General features: G+C 44.2%; 1 protein-coding gene across 1 annotated transcript in view; it reads left to right on the top strand.

The window, feature by feature from the left end:
* The window catches only part of LOC140151721 (probable methyltransferase TARBP1), a 47,347-nt gene that overhangs the window by 16,979 nt on the left and 10,600 nt on the right, over positions 1–19,768 (top strand). The window contains exons 9-19 of the mRNA XM_072174059.1: positions 2,563–2,759; positions 3,222–3,319; positions 4,468–4,653; positions 5,579–5,983; positions 6,411–6,590; positions 7,307–7,506; positions 7,960–8,034; positions 8,722–8,845; positions 9,343–9,453; positions 9,859–10,008; positions 19,207–19,293. Of these exons, the coding sequence (XP_072030160.1) occupies positions 2,563–2,759; positions 3,222–3,319; positions 4,468–4,653; positions 5,579–5,983; positions 6,411–6,590; positions 7,307–7,506; positions 7,960–8,034; positions 8,722–8,845; positions 9,343–9,453; positions 9,859–10,008; positions 19,207–19,293 (1,813 nt within the window). The remainder of the gene's footprint in view (positions 1–2,562; positions 2,760–3,221; positions 3,320–4,467; positions 4,654–5,578; positions 5,984–6,410; positions 6,591–7,306; positions 7,507–7,959; positions 8,035–8,721; positions 8,846–9,342; positions 9,454–9,858; positions 10,009–19,206; positions 19,294–19,768) is intronic.

The raw sequence follows: 19,768 nt of genomic DNA on the forward strand, positions 1-19,768 counted from the left end.
TCCCTCGCTTACGCGGAGGTGATCGTGGAATCACATACCGTTGTCCTGACGGATAACACAACCGTGGTAGCCTACCCCAACAGACAAGGGGACTCCGGGCCACCACGATTGAGCCTGCAGACACCTGATAGGGTGGTGCAAGTTCAGGCAGATTACGGATGAGAGCGATACACATCGCTGGCGTCACCAGCTTCCTCGCGCACAATCTGTCACGAGGAAGGGTGTCGGGACCAGCAGAATGGTCCCTTGTTCGCAAGAGGTCGCTTCAGACGATCTTCAAGGGATGTACCACCCTCGAAAGATCTGTTCGCATCTCATCGCAATCATCCACTGCCGGTGTACTGCTCAAGGGTCGCGGACCCCCAAGCATTCACCGTGGACGCTCTGTCCATAGACTGGGGTGGGATGACAGCTTATGCAGTCCCTCCGATCTCACTACTCATGAGGGTGGTGGCCAAGATCGGGTGGGAAGACTGCATTGTCATTCTGCTAGCGGCAAGGCCGCTGGCACTCCCCGAGGTACCAGATCTACTCCGGATGCCCGGAGAGGAGGTACCCAGTCTATCACTAGAGCACCTGCAGTTAGCTGCATGGCCCTTACCAGGGAACGCGCAGCGGAGGGATACTTTTCATCAGAAGCTGTTTTTCTCATCGCCGGGCTAGACGGAAGTCTACCCTCCGCACGTATAGCCAGAGTCTGGCTCCATACTACGCTTGGTGCAATGAGACAAATAGCTCTCCCGCTAGAGCCTCTGTGCTGCTAGTTCCGGAGTTTCTGACAGAAAAGTTCCAAGCAAGACTTCAGCGGGCCACTGGGGCCAGCTCTAAGTCAGCTGTCCTCTCCATTCACCGAGGTTTCGGGACGGGTCGACTATCATAGCCGATGGTTACCTTATTAGTCTACGCCTCGACGGTATGTTCAACGAGTGTCTACCAAAAAGGAAAGTGATCCTCCTAAGGGATCCCAACACAGTCTTAGATTACTTTAAGGGTCACCCTTTTGACCTTCCGCCAAAAGCGACGCTTAAATACGAACTCTCAAGATGGCTTTCCGGTTTGGCGTTGGCTTTTAGACGGCGGTGCTGAGTTGCACACGGTCTCGAGGTTAGCTTCGTGTTCACAAACACTGGAGCGACACTGTTTCGGGCGCTCTGTTCTCGTGACTCACGAACGGCGCGCGGTGCATACCGACATTCGCCCCTCTCCAATCCCCAGGGTTGGGCAAGGTTCGCTGAAGCCAAAGATAGGCTGGGGTGTCCGATAAGGCGCTGCAGCACTATTTCTTCCGAACACAAGCCTTGCGAGGGACTCACGACCGCATTCATCACCCTTACAGAGTTTTCGTCCAGCCGCTGTCGCAATGGCTGGTCCAGGTGTTGGTGGGGTCCGGGGATCGCGAAGGTTTCAAGCGCCCCACGACACCCACTCGACACGAAGCTATCTCATCATCTTGGGTATACCGCTCGGTTGTCCCTTGAGGAGATCTAGTAGGCGGTGTCCCGGAAGCCACCTTCGCTTCTCTCTACGATACTTCCGTTACGTTAGTAATCAGAGACGGGCGGAGGTTTACCGACATTGTTCGGGCGATCATAATACGGTGGTGTACGGGTACCAGGTTTTCAGACTATACAGAATACTCAGCATGGTAAGAACCAGTGTCGCTATTCTTAACCACCAAAGAGGTTTATGTCTGTGATCGCGTGGTCTTTTTTGTTTTCCCGACCGTTGGGGGAAAATATTTTCTGACCTCGCGAAAACCATCGTTATCCGCTCCCGATCCCTGATCAGATGCTGACCAATCTTGTACCTCCATCCGCCGGTTACTTGCTAGATCGATCTTTCAGATGTTGATGCAAGAAGTATCTTAATCAACATCGAACGGTAAGATCGACCGTGCGTACTGAGTCTAGTCCCAAACAGAAATGTTTGGTAGACTCATAACCGGTGCGATCTTACCTTTCCGATGTTGATTATCCCGACCCCGCCACCCCTACAAGTTTGGTCCGAGTAGGGGATCCCAAGTCGGATAAGGGACGATCATATGGTGTGACATCACCTTTGGGTGAGTCCACCGGGGATCGGGGTTTTGTTATTTATTCATTTATGTGGGACAAAATGACTATTGGTTTTTCCAAGATCTCGGGATCGATGCAAGAAGTATCTTAATCAACATCGGAAAGGTAAGATCGCACCGGTTATGAGTCTACCAAACATTTCTGTTTGGGACTAATATCGTGTATTTAGCCATGTTGGATTCAGTGTTTCTAGAGTGTTTTTTAATAAGAAAAAAAAACAGATTTCCTTAGAGCAGATAAATTTTTATGGTTACTTTTAGAAAATGGAAAACAATACAGAATTTATCATTAACAAAATGGAAAATGTCAGTCTCTACCCTAATTATATGAAGTCGGTATGTGGGCCAATTGAATTTGCTCAAGTAGGTAAGCTATATTTTAAACTAAGTATTGTTGCATTCTTTTAAAGCTTTTGTTAAGTTAATGGTTATAAAAAACAAGATTAAGCATAATATGTTGTGATACATTTCTTATTACTTTTATTCAGGAATCAACTTTTCACCTTGCCACCAGACCATGCTACCTCAGTTTTAGCCAGTATTCTACAGCCCATATCGGATGTATTATGTAGAGTTAGTAGCCATGTGTATCTCTCTCAAAGCAAAGCTGACAGGGCTTTACAGCTGCTTCAAGTTCTCTTGAAAGAATTACAACCAGAATCATCTCTCTTTGCAAGTAAAGAAGGTAAAGAATGATTTAAAAAATAGGCAAATTAATGATAACTTGGGCAACAAAATAATGACAGAAGTGACCAAAGACAAAACGACTCTTATTTATTTGTGAATTGAAGAAGTGAGCTCATTAATATAAGTAAAGTGATTATGGGTACATGATGCAAATTAATAAATAAATTCTGCTTACTGTTCTGTCCATATTTGTCTGTTTTGTTGCTATGGTTTGTGAATCAAGTAGGCATTGGATTAAGTAGGTACAGAGAAGGAGTCGTTTTCCAAATTTTCACTGCAAATAGGGCAAAACTGCTAAAAAAAATTTTGCTATATTTTGGGGGTTGGTTTTCTGCATACCAACTGCACATCCAAAACCAAAATAAAGAAACTTGGTAATGAATACTTTAGTAGTGAATTGTGATATTTAATGGTTTCGATAATTACATTGGAATGATTTTTGTGCCAATTCAATTATCAGATACTACTAAAAAACACTTAGAAGAGCTGATGCTTCATTGTACTGGGGAAGTGTTGATATATATCACAAGGAAACTTTTGTCACATCATATCCTACAGGTATGTATTGTTATAGTTGATGATTTCTGATTAGATGTTCTGGAAAAGAACTGTTGCACCATATCAGATTACTAGTGGTTTTATTAAGTTGTGAAGTTATAAAATTCCAGATGGCTTCCATTGAAATGGAGCATTTGTACAATATGGCATGCAATACCTGTCAGACACCATCTGATTCTTTTTAAGTTTTACAGTTCGGTGCATCATACAAGAAAAAGCACAGCTTATGGGTGGCGTGTAAATCATGTGACCTGTAACTTGATTTCCAAATGATCACAGACCAAGCTTGTGCTTGATATCACTTGATATTAAGATTTTTCATTTGTTTTAGGATCTCATTTAAAGGGCAGGTCTATTGCAAAAACAACATATCATTGGCAAGCTAATATTATAAGAGAAAATAAGACAATGGACAGAACGTATACTGTTGTTCACAGAAAAAAACTCAAAATTAAGTATTACAAATTTAATGGTTTTTAAACATATGGATAAAATCAGCCGCTTCTTTTTTTATATATTAGTAAATTGTGATATTACAATTCATATGTATATCAATATCATGAGAAATATTAGGCCTAAAAAATAAATAAATAATTTGAGCTTAGAATTTCATTGTGATCAATCTGAAACTAGCATATAAAGAACACTTACAATCTGAAACTAGCATACAAACTTATGTATCTGATTTCCCTGTGCGATATTCAGTTGGATGAAATATTACAAAGCAAACGCATAGTAACAATACTGTGTGGGCTTTGTTTCCGAAATGAGAACAATAGTCTGCATATTGTTATCTAATGTCAAACTTGTCACACAAGTAAATGAGAGCATGATATAGTGTCCGCTTCATTTACCTACGTCATAGCCCGCTGCCTTGAAAATTAATTTCGCTTCAAATGAGGGAAGAACACTTACAAGCCCGAATTTACCCACACAATTTCTCTTTTTTCAGGAGAAATACGCATAAAAAATTTGCAACAAGTGTCAACATGTAATGTAATAATTATTCTCTTCGAATAGAGATAAACTTGTTTTTGCAATAGACCTGACTTTAATCACCAATTAGTGCCACACTTTCATATTTTGTGCACCATATTCTGGTGACTGGCAAGACCTGTAATATTTGTCATTTGTATTTTGCCATTTAGACCAGAGACATGACGAGATTGCATTTCTACCTGTCCACATTGGATTCAATCTACACATTCTGGTACCCAAGACTCTCTGACCGTACATCCAGGTCATATCAACAGGTGTCTGCATCCTTAAGGAATACCAAGGAGGAACTCAGCAAAGCAACACTCAATATGCTGAATGATGACAAAATACAGATGGTAAGTGTGAACTTTGTGTCCCCTAGGTCTAACCAAAACCAACTTATTTAGATTCCGTAAATGGTCCTAAAACACTTTTTTTTTATCTTGGCGTAGATTATTCATCCAGTAGTTCAAAACATTATTCCTAAAACACATTCAAGATGTTCCCAAATTTAATAGTGACTCTAAGCACATAGGGGTCAGCAAAAGGTCAACACATGGATAAAATACCAAACTTGCCCAAATTGTTGTTGCCTGGTTTTTAGTTTTCCTGGTTTTTAGCAAAGAGGGAGTGGCATCTGCTTGTTTCAAACTGAGTTTTGTTACAATATGATCGATAAAGCTAATTATGTAGCCTACATTTCAATAAACTTGGTATTTTGCAGAAATTAAGTAAAAGAATTGTTGGGACTACAAATTAGCCAAAATGTTGAAGGGTCATTTGAGACCTTGGGTCGGATATTATAAGAACGCTTGTCAAAGGTATGGAAAAATAAGGTCAAAAGTTTCTATTTCAGGGTTTTATGGAAGTGTTGGACATAAACCTGAAGAAGTATTTATGATGTCATGCCAATGTGATTGTAAAAATGTATTGTGCCTTGCAGGAACAGGGTGACATTATTAGTGGGTCTGCAGTGATTTCATGAGCATTTGGCCAGAGGGCCCTCTTTGTTTTGGGTACTGATAAATTAGACCCGATTTCAATTGCTATTATAATGACATTTATAGAGGCTGTCAGCCTTTCGTCATCTTGTGGGTGCGCAACTTGCCACGCAACTGTTATCATGTGTCAACGCGGTAATTTGCTGTTCATGCATGGCCCATGTAGATCGAATGACTATTGCAGCGTGTACCCACAAGATGGCGTTATATGACGTCACACTGATTACCTCTATTGTGAGCTAACAAGCTGCTTCCTCTTTGTTTGTGTGTTTGTTTTCAGACGTCTATTGAAATGCAAGGCAAGATAGTCATCTGTAGCAAAATCCTGTTATGGCTGTGTACTCTATCATCCTCCTCATCAGGGACAACTTCAAGTTTGTTTAGCCCTAAATCTATGAAGCTAAGCTCTCTACTATCCATCCAGGCTATTCCAATCAAGACCCTGCCTCCTCCACAAAATGGAACAGTAGTCTCTTCCCAAGACTGGGGAAGGATCCAATCTCAATTGCTTCAGTGTAAATGGAGCTGTATCTGTCTGGTGCTGGAGACTAGGTTGAATGATGTGAACGAATCTGAGGATATTGATTTGTTGAACATTTTGGAGATGAGTGTGATGGATTTACAACTTGTGTCAGGGAGTGATGCTTTACCAATGATACAATGTGCAACAATGGTGACACAACAGGTAGGTAGAGTTTGTTCAGCTTATAATTGGTGAAAAGGTGGCTGGTAACATTGTGTATTGATATAGAATGACATGCACACTATTGCATAGATGCTTAAGCTCTAGCAGTATGCACAATACACATTTTAAAAGGCAAATATATTATTAACACAGCTAACTTGTTCAACTAGTTGTTTGAGCATAGAGCATGCTCATACATTGTGCACGCAGTATGCACAATACACATTTTAAAAGGCAAATATATTATTAACACAGCTAACTTGTTCAAGTTGTGACCAAAAGTTCCAGCCCATACATAGGACTCTGATGCTTTTGTCCAGGAGTAGTGAAATAGACACTGATGATTACAGTTCCTGTAGAAGAATTGGGGTGGTCATATTTTCATTTCAAAGCATCTTTTTCTGTTTGCATTGGCTTCTGTCTGCAGGTAGTGTCATCAAATAGTGAGATCTGTGTGGATGTGATTGAAGCAAGCTGGTGTATAGTACAAGACAAATGGAGGAGCTTAGACTTTTGGCCAGTCTACAAAGCCTTTGTCAAACTGACATTTCAGAACTGTTTCTTACAACCTGGGACAGAGTCTAATCTAACTGAGACTATCAATAAGGTCAGTACAAAATGACAATATACATTGTATCAAGATTTAGTGGTAAGAAAAAAAATGGCGATTTGTTTGTACTGAAGTTTAAAAACACATTCTCAATTGATGGGAGTTTCAACTGAGAAAATCACCAAGAGGATTGGAATTGTTAGAAACCTGCAATCTTTACTGGATATTAAATCCATGTCAATATGGCTTTTCTTTGGGTTACAGCACAGTACAAATTTCACTCAGTCACAGCATGAATGTTGTGACACAATTCTTAGTCAGTGGGCATGGTTTAACTATTGTTTGGCTTTTACAACTATGCCGCAGTGTAGACCCACATTAAAAGAGATATAGTTTACCTATCTGGTCCATAATGTGCATGTTAAAGATAGTAGACAAAATATTGTACAAAATTGATTAATTGAGATGTTTCTGGCGAGATATCAAAAGACAGTTCTTGAAACAAAATATATTGATATTAATCTGCAATGTTATAAGGCCCGTCGATTATGAGCTGATCAAACTATAGCAAGTGCTAAATTTCATTGGTTTCTGGGTGTTGTCTATGAGGCGATAGATTACAGGGGCCATGTCGTCACGGTACACTCTTGTTAATGGACTCATGTCATAGGCTTAGTGCAAATACTCTACCATTATTGCAGTATGCACAACTGAAGTTGTATTAAAACAAGTATATAAAACATATCAAATGTTTGTTTATCAATTGTTTGCAGTATAAAGAGAAGATATTTGAGCTTGGAAATGGTAGGCATGGCATGGTCAACATCTTAATGAGTCACATCTGTACAACATGGGCAGACATGCTGGTTAGCTCTGAGGGAGGTGCCTTACAAGTTGTGACTGGAGTGACAGAACATAGGGAATTATTACTGGATGCTTGCTTATTTGGATCGATATGCAACAAGGGTGCAAGGTAAGGGTGTGTCCTAGCAAAGGTTGTTTTTGTGAGGGTACTTGTTTCTCTGTGACCTTAGTCTATTATTAAGTCATGGTTTTAAAATATCAGATTTTGAAGTAATTCATTAAGCATCAGTGCATATGTGGCTGTTCATGATTAAACTTGCATATTATCAGAGTTACATTTGTGGTTTTATCAAACTGGCCAAACAAACAACTGCATAAAAATAAAGCCAGATATATGTCACTTTTGTGTCGTATGCTTTATCTCCCAAATCTTATTTTTATTATCAATCCTATCTTTTGGGTAGAAATGTGGTGCTGATACATAATTGGTTTTGCAAAGTGAAGGAATTGAATATATTTTGATATAGGCAGGAGGAAGTACCACCATTGTACAATTCACCACAAATTGAAGACAACAGAGTTAGATGATATCATGTAAATGTGTTTTTTGATGTAATTTCAGAATGATGACAGAAGTGGCTGCCTACTTCCTAACTCTAGACCAGTTGGCAGTAATTAAGGACCACCTATTAGCCAGGTATGTACAGGTATTTGGTTATTAATATTTGCCTCCCGGGTGATTTCGAGGGCTCAGCGTGACATGGCCTCATCTCCATTTTTGGTGAAAGTGAGATTTTTGTGCCAAAATGTTCAGATAATAATGTGCTTTCCAGTGACATCAAAGACTTGTGCCCATTTCAACCCCAATAAAGCCACACACCAGTGAAATGTAGCCTTATATTACAGAGGCCTAAGAGGTCGGAATGTTTTTAACACAATTTTCTCAAAATGGACATTAAACAGCGTGGCACAGAGTCCTTGATATGTTTGTCTGCCAACACTCCTTAGCTGAGTTCTTTTGCACTTGCCAACATGTCCACCCCATTTATTTTATTTCATTTATTTATTTTGTAGCTTTTGTGTCACACTAGATAGTAAAGAGTTTTGTATGATTTTATAGAATATCCTTCCATTTTTACATCCCCAAGTGTGTGTATGCAACATTCTTTAAAAGTCACAAGTGAAAAGCTACAGAAGAAATCATGGATTTTGTTATAAACCAGCTTTGTAAGTTTTCCAAGGGCTCAGTGTGATCCCTTTGCGCGCACATTTTCAGTTTTTTTTTTCACCAGCTACACGCATCCTTGATAAACTACTAGGTAAATCTTATAATGTCACCCATCATGACCTAATAATTTTACCACTATGTTTATTTATATTTCAGAGGGAACAAAGACAGTGGTGTTGTACGAGCAACAGTTGTAAACTTTCTGTTGAAACTGGGTACCAGCCACAGAGAAGACTTAATCACCTATCTTTGCAACTTTGTGATTGCACTACTTCAAAAGGTAATTATGTAGCAATTGGCAGATGCAATGGGCTATTCCAGTTGAAATCCATACACCCCCATGGAAGACAACCTTAATCTTCCACACTGTGAGTGTGAATTTCGAATGGGGTTACCTGAATGGTTGACTCCGACTCCTGTTTAAAATCTACACTTGCATGGGAGATTAAGGTCATGTCTTCCATAGGAGGTGTATGGATTTTAACTGGAATAGCCCAATTTCACTGTGTCCTCTATTATTTTGTTATAGGGTAATGTTTGTTACATAATCGGTAAGGCTGTCAGAGATTTGGCTAACCTCCCACTTGTGTTCTAACCCTCCTGTATTACTGTGATCCTTAGGAAGACAACAACAAAATACGTTTTCCCCAATATGGATATCAAACAATTCTATTTTTGCAGGGTTTAGGGTTGCAGTCAATATGTTGACTTTGTTGGGGAAGGTAAATGATGCATATTCTTATGATTAAGGTGTTTTTGTTTGGTATTGTGATACAGGACCAGGAGAATGCTCCAGTGAAGAAACCCTATATAATCAACTCAATGATACACAGGAAGAAACAGAGAGCTTGGCAGACTGCCTTAATGTTGATGTCATATATTCATGAGGTATGTGAGCATTTTAATTTGCATATTCATCATGTAAATGATGTATTTATAGGTTGATAAATGCGTATCACTCATTGGGAGTGAAATTGTACACAATAATGCACACGTACAAGCTCAAAGTGATACACATTTATTAATCTATTTCATACATGAGAAAAAAATCCCATGATTTTTGCTATTTTTGAAACAAAGTTGTGCATCAATCCGCAAGAAAATGAACTTGTCCGAAAAGTACTGTGCGTATTATGTGGAGTGCAGGCCAGTGCATTACACATTCTCATTTTTCTAACCTTTGCTCTTATTGGTTCTCACTATCTAAGAGTGTATGAAATAACAATAGACCAAATGTGGTTTCAAGCTTGAGAAGCTTTATACTACATTTGTGACACATTAATTTGATTTCAGGATGTATCAGAGAGATTATATGATATGGTCATGACATACCTAGTAGCAGAAAACCAGACTTCAGTGCGCTACTTGATGGAATGGGTGCTGATAAAACTGCTCCATAAATTTCCTGTTCTACATTCCAAGCTATGGGAGGATTTACATGTGGTGAGTAACAAAATCACACGTCATAATTGATAAATTGTCTCAAGACATCAGGAAAAACACAACAAAGCAATGATTTAGACTCAGCATTGCCCCCACGATCATGAGGACCATTTAATAAGAGCTTATTAACCATTCAACAATTTCATAGACATAAATATGATTAAGATAAATAATGATACAATATCATAGAAATTAAGACATAAGCATAAATTGAGATATTTAACGACAGCAAGCATTTCAAATTATTTATTTTAAAAACGGAATTAAGTAATAATGCTTTAAGGGGTACTACACCCATTGCATTTTTTTGCATTTTTTGCATTTTGTGAAGAAATGAGAAAAAGAAATTGGACAAAGTGGTATGCAAAATGAAGGGGCAAATCTTCTCGTTCAATTGGTGGCATCAGTATCAATGATGCGTACATGCTTCTAATGGTATAAGCCAAAAAGTGGTACATCACTAATGTTTTAAATTCACTTCATTTTGGAAAGCTTACTATCAACGGATTTCGTTAAAATTTTGGATATGTGTTGCTAACACATTAGGGAAATAATGTTGATATGTAAAATGGGAATAAGTGGTCCCTGATGACTCAGTACACCGGTCGATCTTACCGCTTCCGATGTTGATTAAGATACTTCTTGCATCGATCCCGAGATGCGGAAAAACCAATAATCATTTTGTCCCACATAAATGAATAAATAACAAAAAAACCCGATCCCAGTGGACTCACCCATCCGGTGACGCCACACACGATAATCATCCTTATCCTCCTTGGTTTCTAGATGAGATAGGCGTGTGGATTTTTCTTTACCAACGCTAAGTATCATTACGAACCAAAGGACGAGATATACAGTTTGTTTGTTACACCTGAGGTAAAAACCAACCAGTATAGTACGCTAGGGAGATAGTTTTGACGACATTTTCGCTAGAAAAGTGACAAAAACGATCCAAAACTTAGCTTGTATGAGTGTTTCCGTTCATATACGGGACACGCGTTTCAAAATGGCCGCCCTTAGGACGCCATTTTATTTTTGTTCTCACGTAAAACAACTATAGCAGACTAGTAAGTTACAATAGATGTTTGTACAGTACTGTGTATACATGTATGGTGAGTGATTATCGCTATGTTTATGGTGTGCTCTATCGTTATATCTTTCAGTACGCGTCTGATGACGAGTTACTGCTAAGAGTTCGTGGGTTTCGAAGGACCAGCCTGACAAATCTATACCAAAAGGTTTTCAGTTTTTCATCCCTTTGTACATATATTTTTATATCATACCACTACATCAGCGTCAGCCACTGTGCGTGTGGGTCTGTTTATTGGGCTTGAGCTTGTGTTCGGGGGGGTAGTGCTATACGCTCCCCGATTACTACAATGTCCAGGCCTTGTCAATCATGCCCTTCCCTTGTGGCAGAGTGGGACCCGCATCCACTCTGCTACACCCACAGGGATTGCTCTAAATCAAATAAGTGTGCTTCCTTTTGCATAGGCTTATCGGACATCCACTTCGAGGATTTAGAAAGTAGCGCTCGTTTGGGTCTTCGACACAGACAGAAAACGAAGACCAAGAAACAGAAGCCTACAGGTAAGATTGATATGGTAGGTACTAGCGCGGCCGGCAAGGGCCACGCTAAGGTAACCTCTGGGGCTCCGGCCCCGGGCAAGCAGGCGGACCCTCCGGGGACTGCTAGCGAGCCCGAAGGCCTAGCAGCCAGCTTAAAGCACTGACTTAACGCTCTAAGCTAGTAGCAGGCAGCAGGGCGGTACTTGCCCTAACAGGCGAGTACCAGTCTACCAGTGAGATCTCTAGCGAGTTTCTTGCAGGTGGACACCCGTCTATTGCTGATGAACAGCGGGTCTAGCACCCGCGAAGTAGCCGGCGACGGACAGTATGCCAAGGGTACCCCGGGCTTGCCTGGGTTGAATCCTAGCATACAGCGTGCGAACGGACCTCCGGGCTTGCCTCGGCCGGTCTGTAGCACGCAGCGTGCCAGTGGAACCCCGGGCTTGCCTGGGTTGATCCACGGCACGCAGCACGCCTTTCGTTCCCCGCAAGGGTCGAATGAAAACGTGCATGGGTTTAGCAGAGACGATACCGGGCTAACGCCGGGTGTAGTCTTAGCAGAACCAACTGGGGTTGTCACACGGCAGCGTTCCATGGCGGGACCGCCGAGTGATGCCCTGGGCCTTGGAATGGCTGCCGGCTGTCCTCCGGGACTGGCTATCGGCTATACGGGGTTGGGCTCGCAGTCTCTCACGGGACAGCGACCCAAGTGCAAACGGTGGCAGCTACCGAGACGAGCTACGGCTCGACTTCAGTGGTAGCCACTATGCACGCGCCCATAGCTGCCGTGAGTGGTCCGCCACACACAGCGACCTTGGGCGAGGCTCAAGAGGTTAGAGTAGGTAGTTTGAACAGCCTGGCTGATCAACAACCCACTTATGTCCTCGAGAGCCAGCAGAGCGTGGGTGATCCATTACAGTCAATGGGTCGATTACCCTCTTATGATCGATCACTATCTATTCAGCGGAGCATGGCTCCATTGATTGATACTGCCTATTCAGGTAGCGAGGTGACTGATCGAGGGTATACACGCTCAGCTACCCGTGATACTAGGCAAGCTCCTTGTAGCCAAGGGACAGCCAGTATAGCGGGGTACCCATACACACGGCTTGATCCTCTAGCGGGGAACGCTGTGAGGCATGGGTACAGTGGTACGCAGCCGGGAGCCCTACCGGGCACCTACGCTACAACCACGCAGGTACCGCAGTACTCGTCCTGGTTGCCACAGTCTCTGTGGCAACAGGGGAGGCGGTACTGGTACTGCGTTCCATGGGGTTTCCCTGGTGGCGGATCCTTTCAGGGTCAGCTACCGACAGGGTATGCCCCGTGGTATCCGCCGCAGGGTGGTTTCTTCCACGGTCTAGCACCGTGGCAAGTGCCGCCTAGCGATGGGTAAGCAGTACCACCAGCTGTTACCCAGGCTGGGCGGCGAGTGGCTAACCCTGATACAGCTCAGGGTAGGCCGCACGCTGCTATGGCTAGGGCGACAGCAGCGAGAGCGCGCGGATCCCGGGTGCTATGGCTAGCATCTCGGGGTCTGGCGGAGTACTCCTCTTCTGCTGGTGTTCAGTTGGCTAGCCACACGGTGGCGACACCTCCCTGTCCACCTTCAGATGCCCGTCGTCAGATCTCTTCCTCATCAGAGAGTGAGTCAGAGTCTGAAGGCGAGGGAAAGGAGTCGGAAGATGAAACCAGTAGCGACTCACAGTCTGATGAGGCTGTGCAGGTAGCTTCAGGTATCCTTCCCCCGCTTCCCCGTGAGGAACTCGCTAGCAATGGTCTGCCTGCGGACACCGCTGAGGTGATGAGCCGTGTGGCCCAAGGTTTGGGCCTGGCTTTCTCTCAGGAGGAGTCCGTTCAGGAGGACCAGGGCATCTTTTCAGTAGGATGCCCAGCTAGCGCGTCCACACAAGGGTCGCCGCACTTGCATTCCCGGGCGGACCTCAAGGGTAGGTTTCAGAGGGCTGTCAGGCTCGCTGGAGCTTCGACGCCGCGTGCTTGCACGCTTCCACTGCGTGTTTCGCAGGAGGACTACGAAACCTACCTCAGGGTCCCTGACATGGATCCAGACGCGTTGCTAGCGCCTGCCGCTAGCGGCCAAGGCGACGGGTCGCTCTCCCCCAGTGGGAGGAGGAGCTAAAGCTCATCGATAAGCGAGCACGCCGCTATCAGAGTCTCTAGCGTCGCTACCACGCTTGCCGAGCACCTCGGTAGGAAGGTAGCGAACGACCACGGGCAACGCCGAACTCTTCCGCGAGGTTAATCTGTTAGCGGTGCTAACAGCTAACCTCAACGAGAGTTCTATGGGCCTAGCCCATAGGATGTCATCTCGCCGCCGGGAGAATGCCTGTCTGTCCCTCCAGTCAACTTACGGCTCCGACTTTGCTGAAGCAATGAAGAAGTCAGACTCGGTGGGACAGGGGCTACTCTTTGGACAGGCCTTTGCGCTACGGTAGAGGACCGGGCAAAGAAGGCCACCAATGAGAGCACTCTGAAGAAGTCAGAGGCTGCCCTGACCAAGGGGAAGGGCAGTAAGGCGAAGAAGAAGCACAAGAAGAAGAAGTCTTCTAAGCGTTCTTCAGCGCCAGCTCCGGCTTCAGCAGGACGCGCACCACAGACTACACCGAGCCCGAGGCTACTCCAGCACCTCCCAAAAAACTGGGAAGCGCAAGAGTAGTGCTGGATCAGATGGCAAGCCCCTAAGAAGAGCCGTTCTTCTAAGGGTGGCAAACCAGATCGGTCCTGAGGGCACGGGCGGTCGACAGTCCATGCCGGCAGGTTTGGACTTCCACAGGGATTCCCCTGTGGGCGGCCGCTGATTGCATTACGCCCAGAGATGGCATGCCATCTCACCGGGCGCCTGGGTATTGTCAGTGGTCAGTGGGGGTTACAGGCTGGAATTTACCAGCCACCCCTCGTGCGCCTGCACGATTCAGAGGTCCACGGTAGTGCCGCCAGACGGCCCCCAGCGGGCACTACTGTCAGAGGTCACTCAGCTTCTCACGAAGCAAGCGATTGTCCCGGTCTACCCCCCTTTCACCAAGGGGTTTTGGAGCACTTTTTTCTGGCTCCAAAGAAGACCGGCGATTGAGGCCCATTCTGAACCTCAAGCCGTTGAACGAGTTCATCAGGCCCAAGAGGTTCAGAATGGAGACTCGCCGGTGCTAGCCTGCCCCATCAAGGGTATGTGGGCGGCATCGCTAGATCTCTCGGACGCATATCTGCATGTTCCGATCGCACCTCAAGATCAGAGGTTTCACGTTTCAAGGTACAGGGTCAAACTTACCAGTTTCGATGCCTGCCATTCGGCTTGTCCACCTCCCCCAGAGTGTTTACACTCCTGGTCAGGGCGGTGGCAGCGTACCTGAAGCGCAGGGGAGTCAACATGTGTTGCTACCTGGACGATTGGGTCATTTACGGACGCACCCCACTGGAGACACAGTGTCTCGTGGAGTTAGTAGTCCGTGACGGTGCGGACCTGGGATTTCTGATCAACGCCAAGAAATCCAATTTGGTCCCGACGAGACACCACTATTCTTAGGGGCCCAGATCAACCTCAAGGAGGGGATCGCGGGCGCCCTCACCCGAGAGGGTGACGAACATGGCGAGGTGTGCCCGACTCTTGGCCGAGTCAGAGGGAGCACCCGCTGTGGCATGGAGGAAGGTTTTGGGCCTTATGGCCAGTATGGTAGACCTCGTGCACCGCACTGCCGCTTTCACATGAGGCCTATACAACTACACCTTCTAGCCTTTTACAGGCCCAGTCGTCACCCAATATCCCTCGCGGTTCGATGTCGGAGATCGCGCGCGAGAGGAACTCTGGTGGTGGACCCATCAGCCCAATTTGACTCAAGGTGTCAGTCAAAGCTGGGCTGGGGGGGCCACATCCACGGGGACTCAGTCTCGGGCCTATGGTCGGCCACGGAGACGGAGTTCCATATCAACCTTCTCGAACTTTGGGCAGTGGAGAGAACTCTCCAGCATTTCGAGAAGGTGATCGTGGGATCTCATATCGTTGTCCAAACAGACAACACAACCGTGGTGGCCTACCTCAACAGACAAGGGGCACCAGGTCACCACGGTTGTGCCTGCACGCACTACGCCTGATAGGGTGGTGCAAGGCCAGGCAGATTACGTTGAGAGCGATGCACATAGCGGGAGACACCAACATCCTCGCGGACGATCTGTCACGAGGAAAGGTGTCGGGACCTACAGAATGGTCCCTTGCTCCGCAGGTCGCCCAGACGATCTTCGAGGTGATGTACCACCCCTCGATAGATTTGTTCGCATCTCATCGAAATCATCAGCTGCCGGTGTACTGCTCGAGGGTCGCAGACCCACAGGCATTCGCCGTGGACGCTCTGTCCGGAGTCTGGGGAGGAATGACTGCTTACGCTTTCCCCGATCTCACTGCTCGCAAGGGTGGTGACCAAGATCGGGAGGGAGGATTGCAACGTCATTCTGATAGCACCGTCCTGGCCGAAACACCTGTGGTTTCGACCGATGGTGGATCTACTAGCGGCACCGAGTTACCAAATCTACTCCGGATGCCCGGAGGAGAGGTACCAAGTCTACCACTAGAGCACCTGCAGTTAGCTGCATGGCCCTTATCAGGAACGTGCGGCGGAGGGAGGCTTTTCATCAGAAGCTGCTTCTCTCATCGCCGGGGTAGACGAGTCTACCCTCCACGTATAGTCAGCGTTTATTCCCTACTACGCATGGTGCGATGAGAGAATACATCTCCCACTAGAGCCCCTGTGCCTCTAGTGGCAGATTTTCTGACAGAAAAGTTCAGGTCAGGACTTCAGCAGGCAGCGATAGCCAACTATAAGTCAGCCATTCTCTCGATTCATCGGGATTTGAAGACGGGTCGACTATCAATTCAGATGGGTCCCTAAGTCTTCTTCTCGACGGTATGTTCAACGAAAGCGCCGCCGAAAGGAAGGTGGTCCCTCCATGGGACCTCAACACAGTCTTGGAGTATATTAAGGGTCCCCCTTTTGAGCCCCTGTCAAAAGCGACCCTTAAATACGTCACTCTTAAGGCGGCCTTTCTTCTGGCGTTGGCTTCGGGACGGCGCTGCTCGGAGTTGCACGCAGTCTCAAAGTCAGCCTCCGTATTTACTAACAACGGAGCGACGCTGTTTCTTCGCCCGGATTTCCTTGCAAAAAATGAGCGAAGTACATTCCGACACTCGCCCCTCTTCCTACCCAGTATTGGGCAGGGTTCATCAATAGCCGAAGACAGGTTGTGGTGCCCGTGAGGGCGCTACAGCACTACCTTGGCCGAACACAAACCTTAAGAGGGGCTCATGACCGCTTATTTATCACCCACGCAGAACCGCACGGTCCAGCCGCTAAGCAGACTCTGGCACGGTGGCTGGTCCAGGTGTTGAGTGGACTCGGGGCGACAAAGACGCCGCCCAAGGCCCACTCAACCAGATCTATCTCATCATCGTGGGCCTACCATAGGGGGGTCCCCATTGAAGAGATTTGTCAGGCTGTGTCCTGGAAGAACCCGTCGTCCTTTTCCACGGTTTACTACAAAACGTAAACCAACGACCAGGCGATAAGTTCACCAGGGCTGTTCTGGGGAGATAACATGGTGGTTGGGTATCAGGTGTTTTGCGGACAATCAGAATTCCAACATGGTAAGAACCAGTGTTTCTATTCTTAACCACTGCACTTTCAGTTCAGGGTTTTTGTCTGTTCACGTAGTCTTTCTGTTTCCGGCCGTGAGGGGGGGAAATAGTTTGACCTCGCGATTACCATGCTACCCACTCCCGATCCTTATCAGATGCTGGCCAATCTTGTACCTCCATCCGTCGGTTACTTGCTAGATCGATCTTTCAGATGTTGATGCAAGAAGTATCTTAATCAACATCGGAAAGGTAAGATCGCACCGGTTAGTCTAGTCCCAAACAAAAATGTTTGGTAGACTCATAACCGGTGCGATCTTACCTTTCCTATGTTGATTATCGTACCCCGGCCGCCCCCTACAAGTTTGGCCGAGTAGGTGCTGCCCAAGTCGGATAAGGGATGATTATCGTGTGTGACGTCACCGGATGGGTGAGTCCACTCGGGGGATCGGGGGGTTTTGTTATTTATTCATTTATGTGGGACAAAATGACTATTGGTTTTTTCCGCATCTCGGGATCGATGCAAGAAGTATCTTAATCAACATCGGAAAGGTAAGATCGCACCGGTTATGAGTCTACCAAACATTTTTGTTTGGGACTATTCTTTATGACTTCATGAACTTGGTGCTCCACAACTATAAAAAAACGAACTGGTTAAAATGCTCCTATTTTCAATGTTGAGCTATATTTTGTATTTTGAACTTGCAACACTATGTCACTGAAACTTAATTAAGCCATAGGTAACAGGTTACCACAACCACACTACAGCAGTGTTGAAAAAGATTGTATTTTTTGTCACCTATACCACCATATTAGGTAGTTTTCCTTAAGCTTCATTTTTGTGATTTTGGTAACTATTTTATATTTATTTGCCCAATCCATCTCAACTAGGCAATCTAAATTGTACTCACCATTTACATCCCAAGGTATTTTAGTATATCCACCTCACACATTTCCATTATATATCCAGTAACAGACAAAATATCAAAATTGATGCCTCATTATGACATGTATGATATCACAGACTATCACATGTATTCAAAATTGATGCCTGAATTTGACCTGAACCAATTGACCTATAACCTGACCTTTGATGACCTTATATAGCCTTTTTTAATCTCTTTTCCTAACAACACATTATAGAAGATGCATACATCATGTAGTATTAAATTGTCTATGTGGAAGAGATTAGGCCTATTTAATTTATTCAGTGTTATAATCAGTGAGTACATTTCTATAGATAGTATAACAAAGGATTTAATGTATTCTATTCATGTATTCTACTTGGACATGTTCAATAGAATAAATTATGGTTTGTTATGAAACACACATCTCAGTTACCAGGATACAGTAAACAAAAAAATATATAGGGCTAAAATGATTTTCTAAAATGGTTTAAAACCACTTTGTATGTAGAGATATTTTATAAGTTCAGGACATGAGATGATGAACATATTTATATACTTCATAAATTTGCAACAAAAAAAAGAAGATGGGTACTGATGAAAATCAGGGTATTATATCACCTTAAGATGGACTTTGAACACTGTTATGAGTGTGTAAAAACACATAGGACACTATGGATTTTTAAATGTCCAGATCCCATAATATAAAACTGTACATTTTGTGGGTTGGGAAGCAGAGGTTTTTGTAAATGAGTAAAATCACTTGACCTTGCTTTTTATATCAATTTTTTGTTGATTCCTAGGAATTATGATAATAATGTCACAATACTTGTGCTTAATTATTGTGACATTTGGCTCTTGAAAATCAAGATGATGATACAAATTATTATTTGGTGATCTCACCATGCCAGTGAAAACCAAGCACATAATTATGTAAAATTTGTTGTTGTTTTTTATGTCCATCTTAAAGCATTATTACTTAATTGTCATAATTAATGTTATAGTATAATGGATCTCCCAGTATAATGAATCTCCCACATTCAAATTACTAGTAATATTTGACATTGTTTTCATTTCCTGTTTCAGCTGTTTGATACAAATAAAGGCAACATATGTCCTCTGTTGATAGTAGCATCTCACCTTGCAGCTATTCAGCCCACAACTGAACTCAAGGTAAGCTGGCCATCAAAGGGTATGTCATCATCTTGATTTCAGCAGTAGTGTTACCTGTTTGTTTCTTCTTAACCCTGGGTCCATATTCATAGGGAAATTGAAGTGTCCCCTGTTCTTCCATATGGAATATGTGTTTCTATCTAACACATCCAGAGAGCCAGTGTGTGCCTTATACCAATGAGAAGCAGTGAAAATGTGTTTAAGCTTGTTTAATAACAACAGAAATGTAATTTTTGCTGTTTCTAGCCTTACACGAAGAGTAATGCTGTTAGTGAAAGCCCTAATCTCAATTGTGCTACATGTATTCATGTCTTGTATCACGCCATGAGGACCAACCATTGGTTGGATGAGTAAATAACATGTAATTCTGCAGTACGTCCAGGGTGCTAACATTTGAGCACATATATTACTTATAGAAGGTGAAAACACTGCAAATATTGCATTTGAAAATTACAGTGCTGTACAGAACAAGGAG

This window comes from Amphiura filiformis, chromosome 5, assembly GCF_039555335.1.
Source record: "Amphiura filiformis chromosome 5, Afil_fr2py, whole genome shotgun sequence".
NCBI lineage: Eukaryota > Metazoa > Echinodermata > Ophiuroidea > Amphilepidida > Amphiuridae > Amphiura > Amphiura filiformis.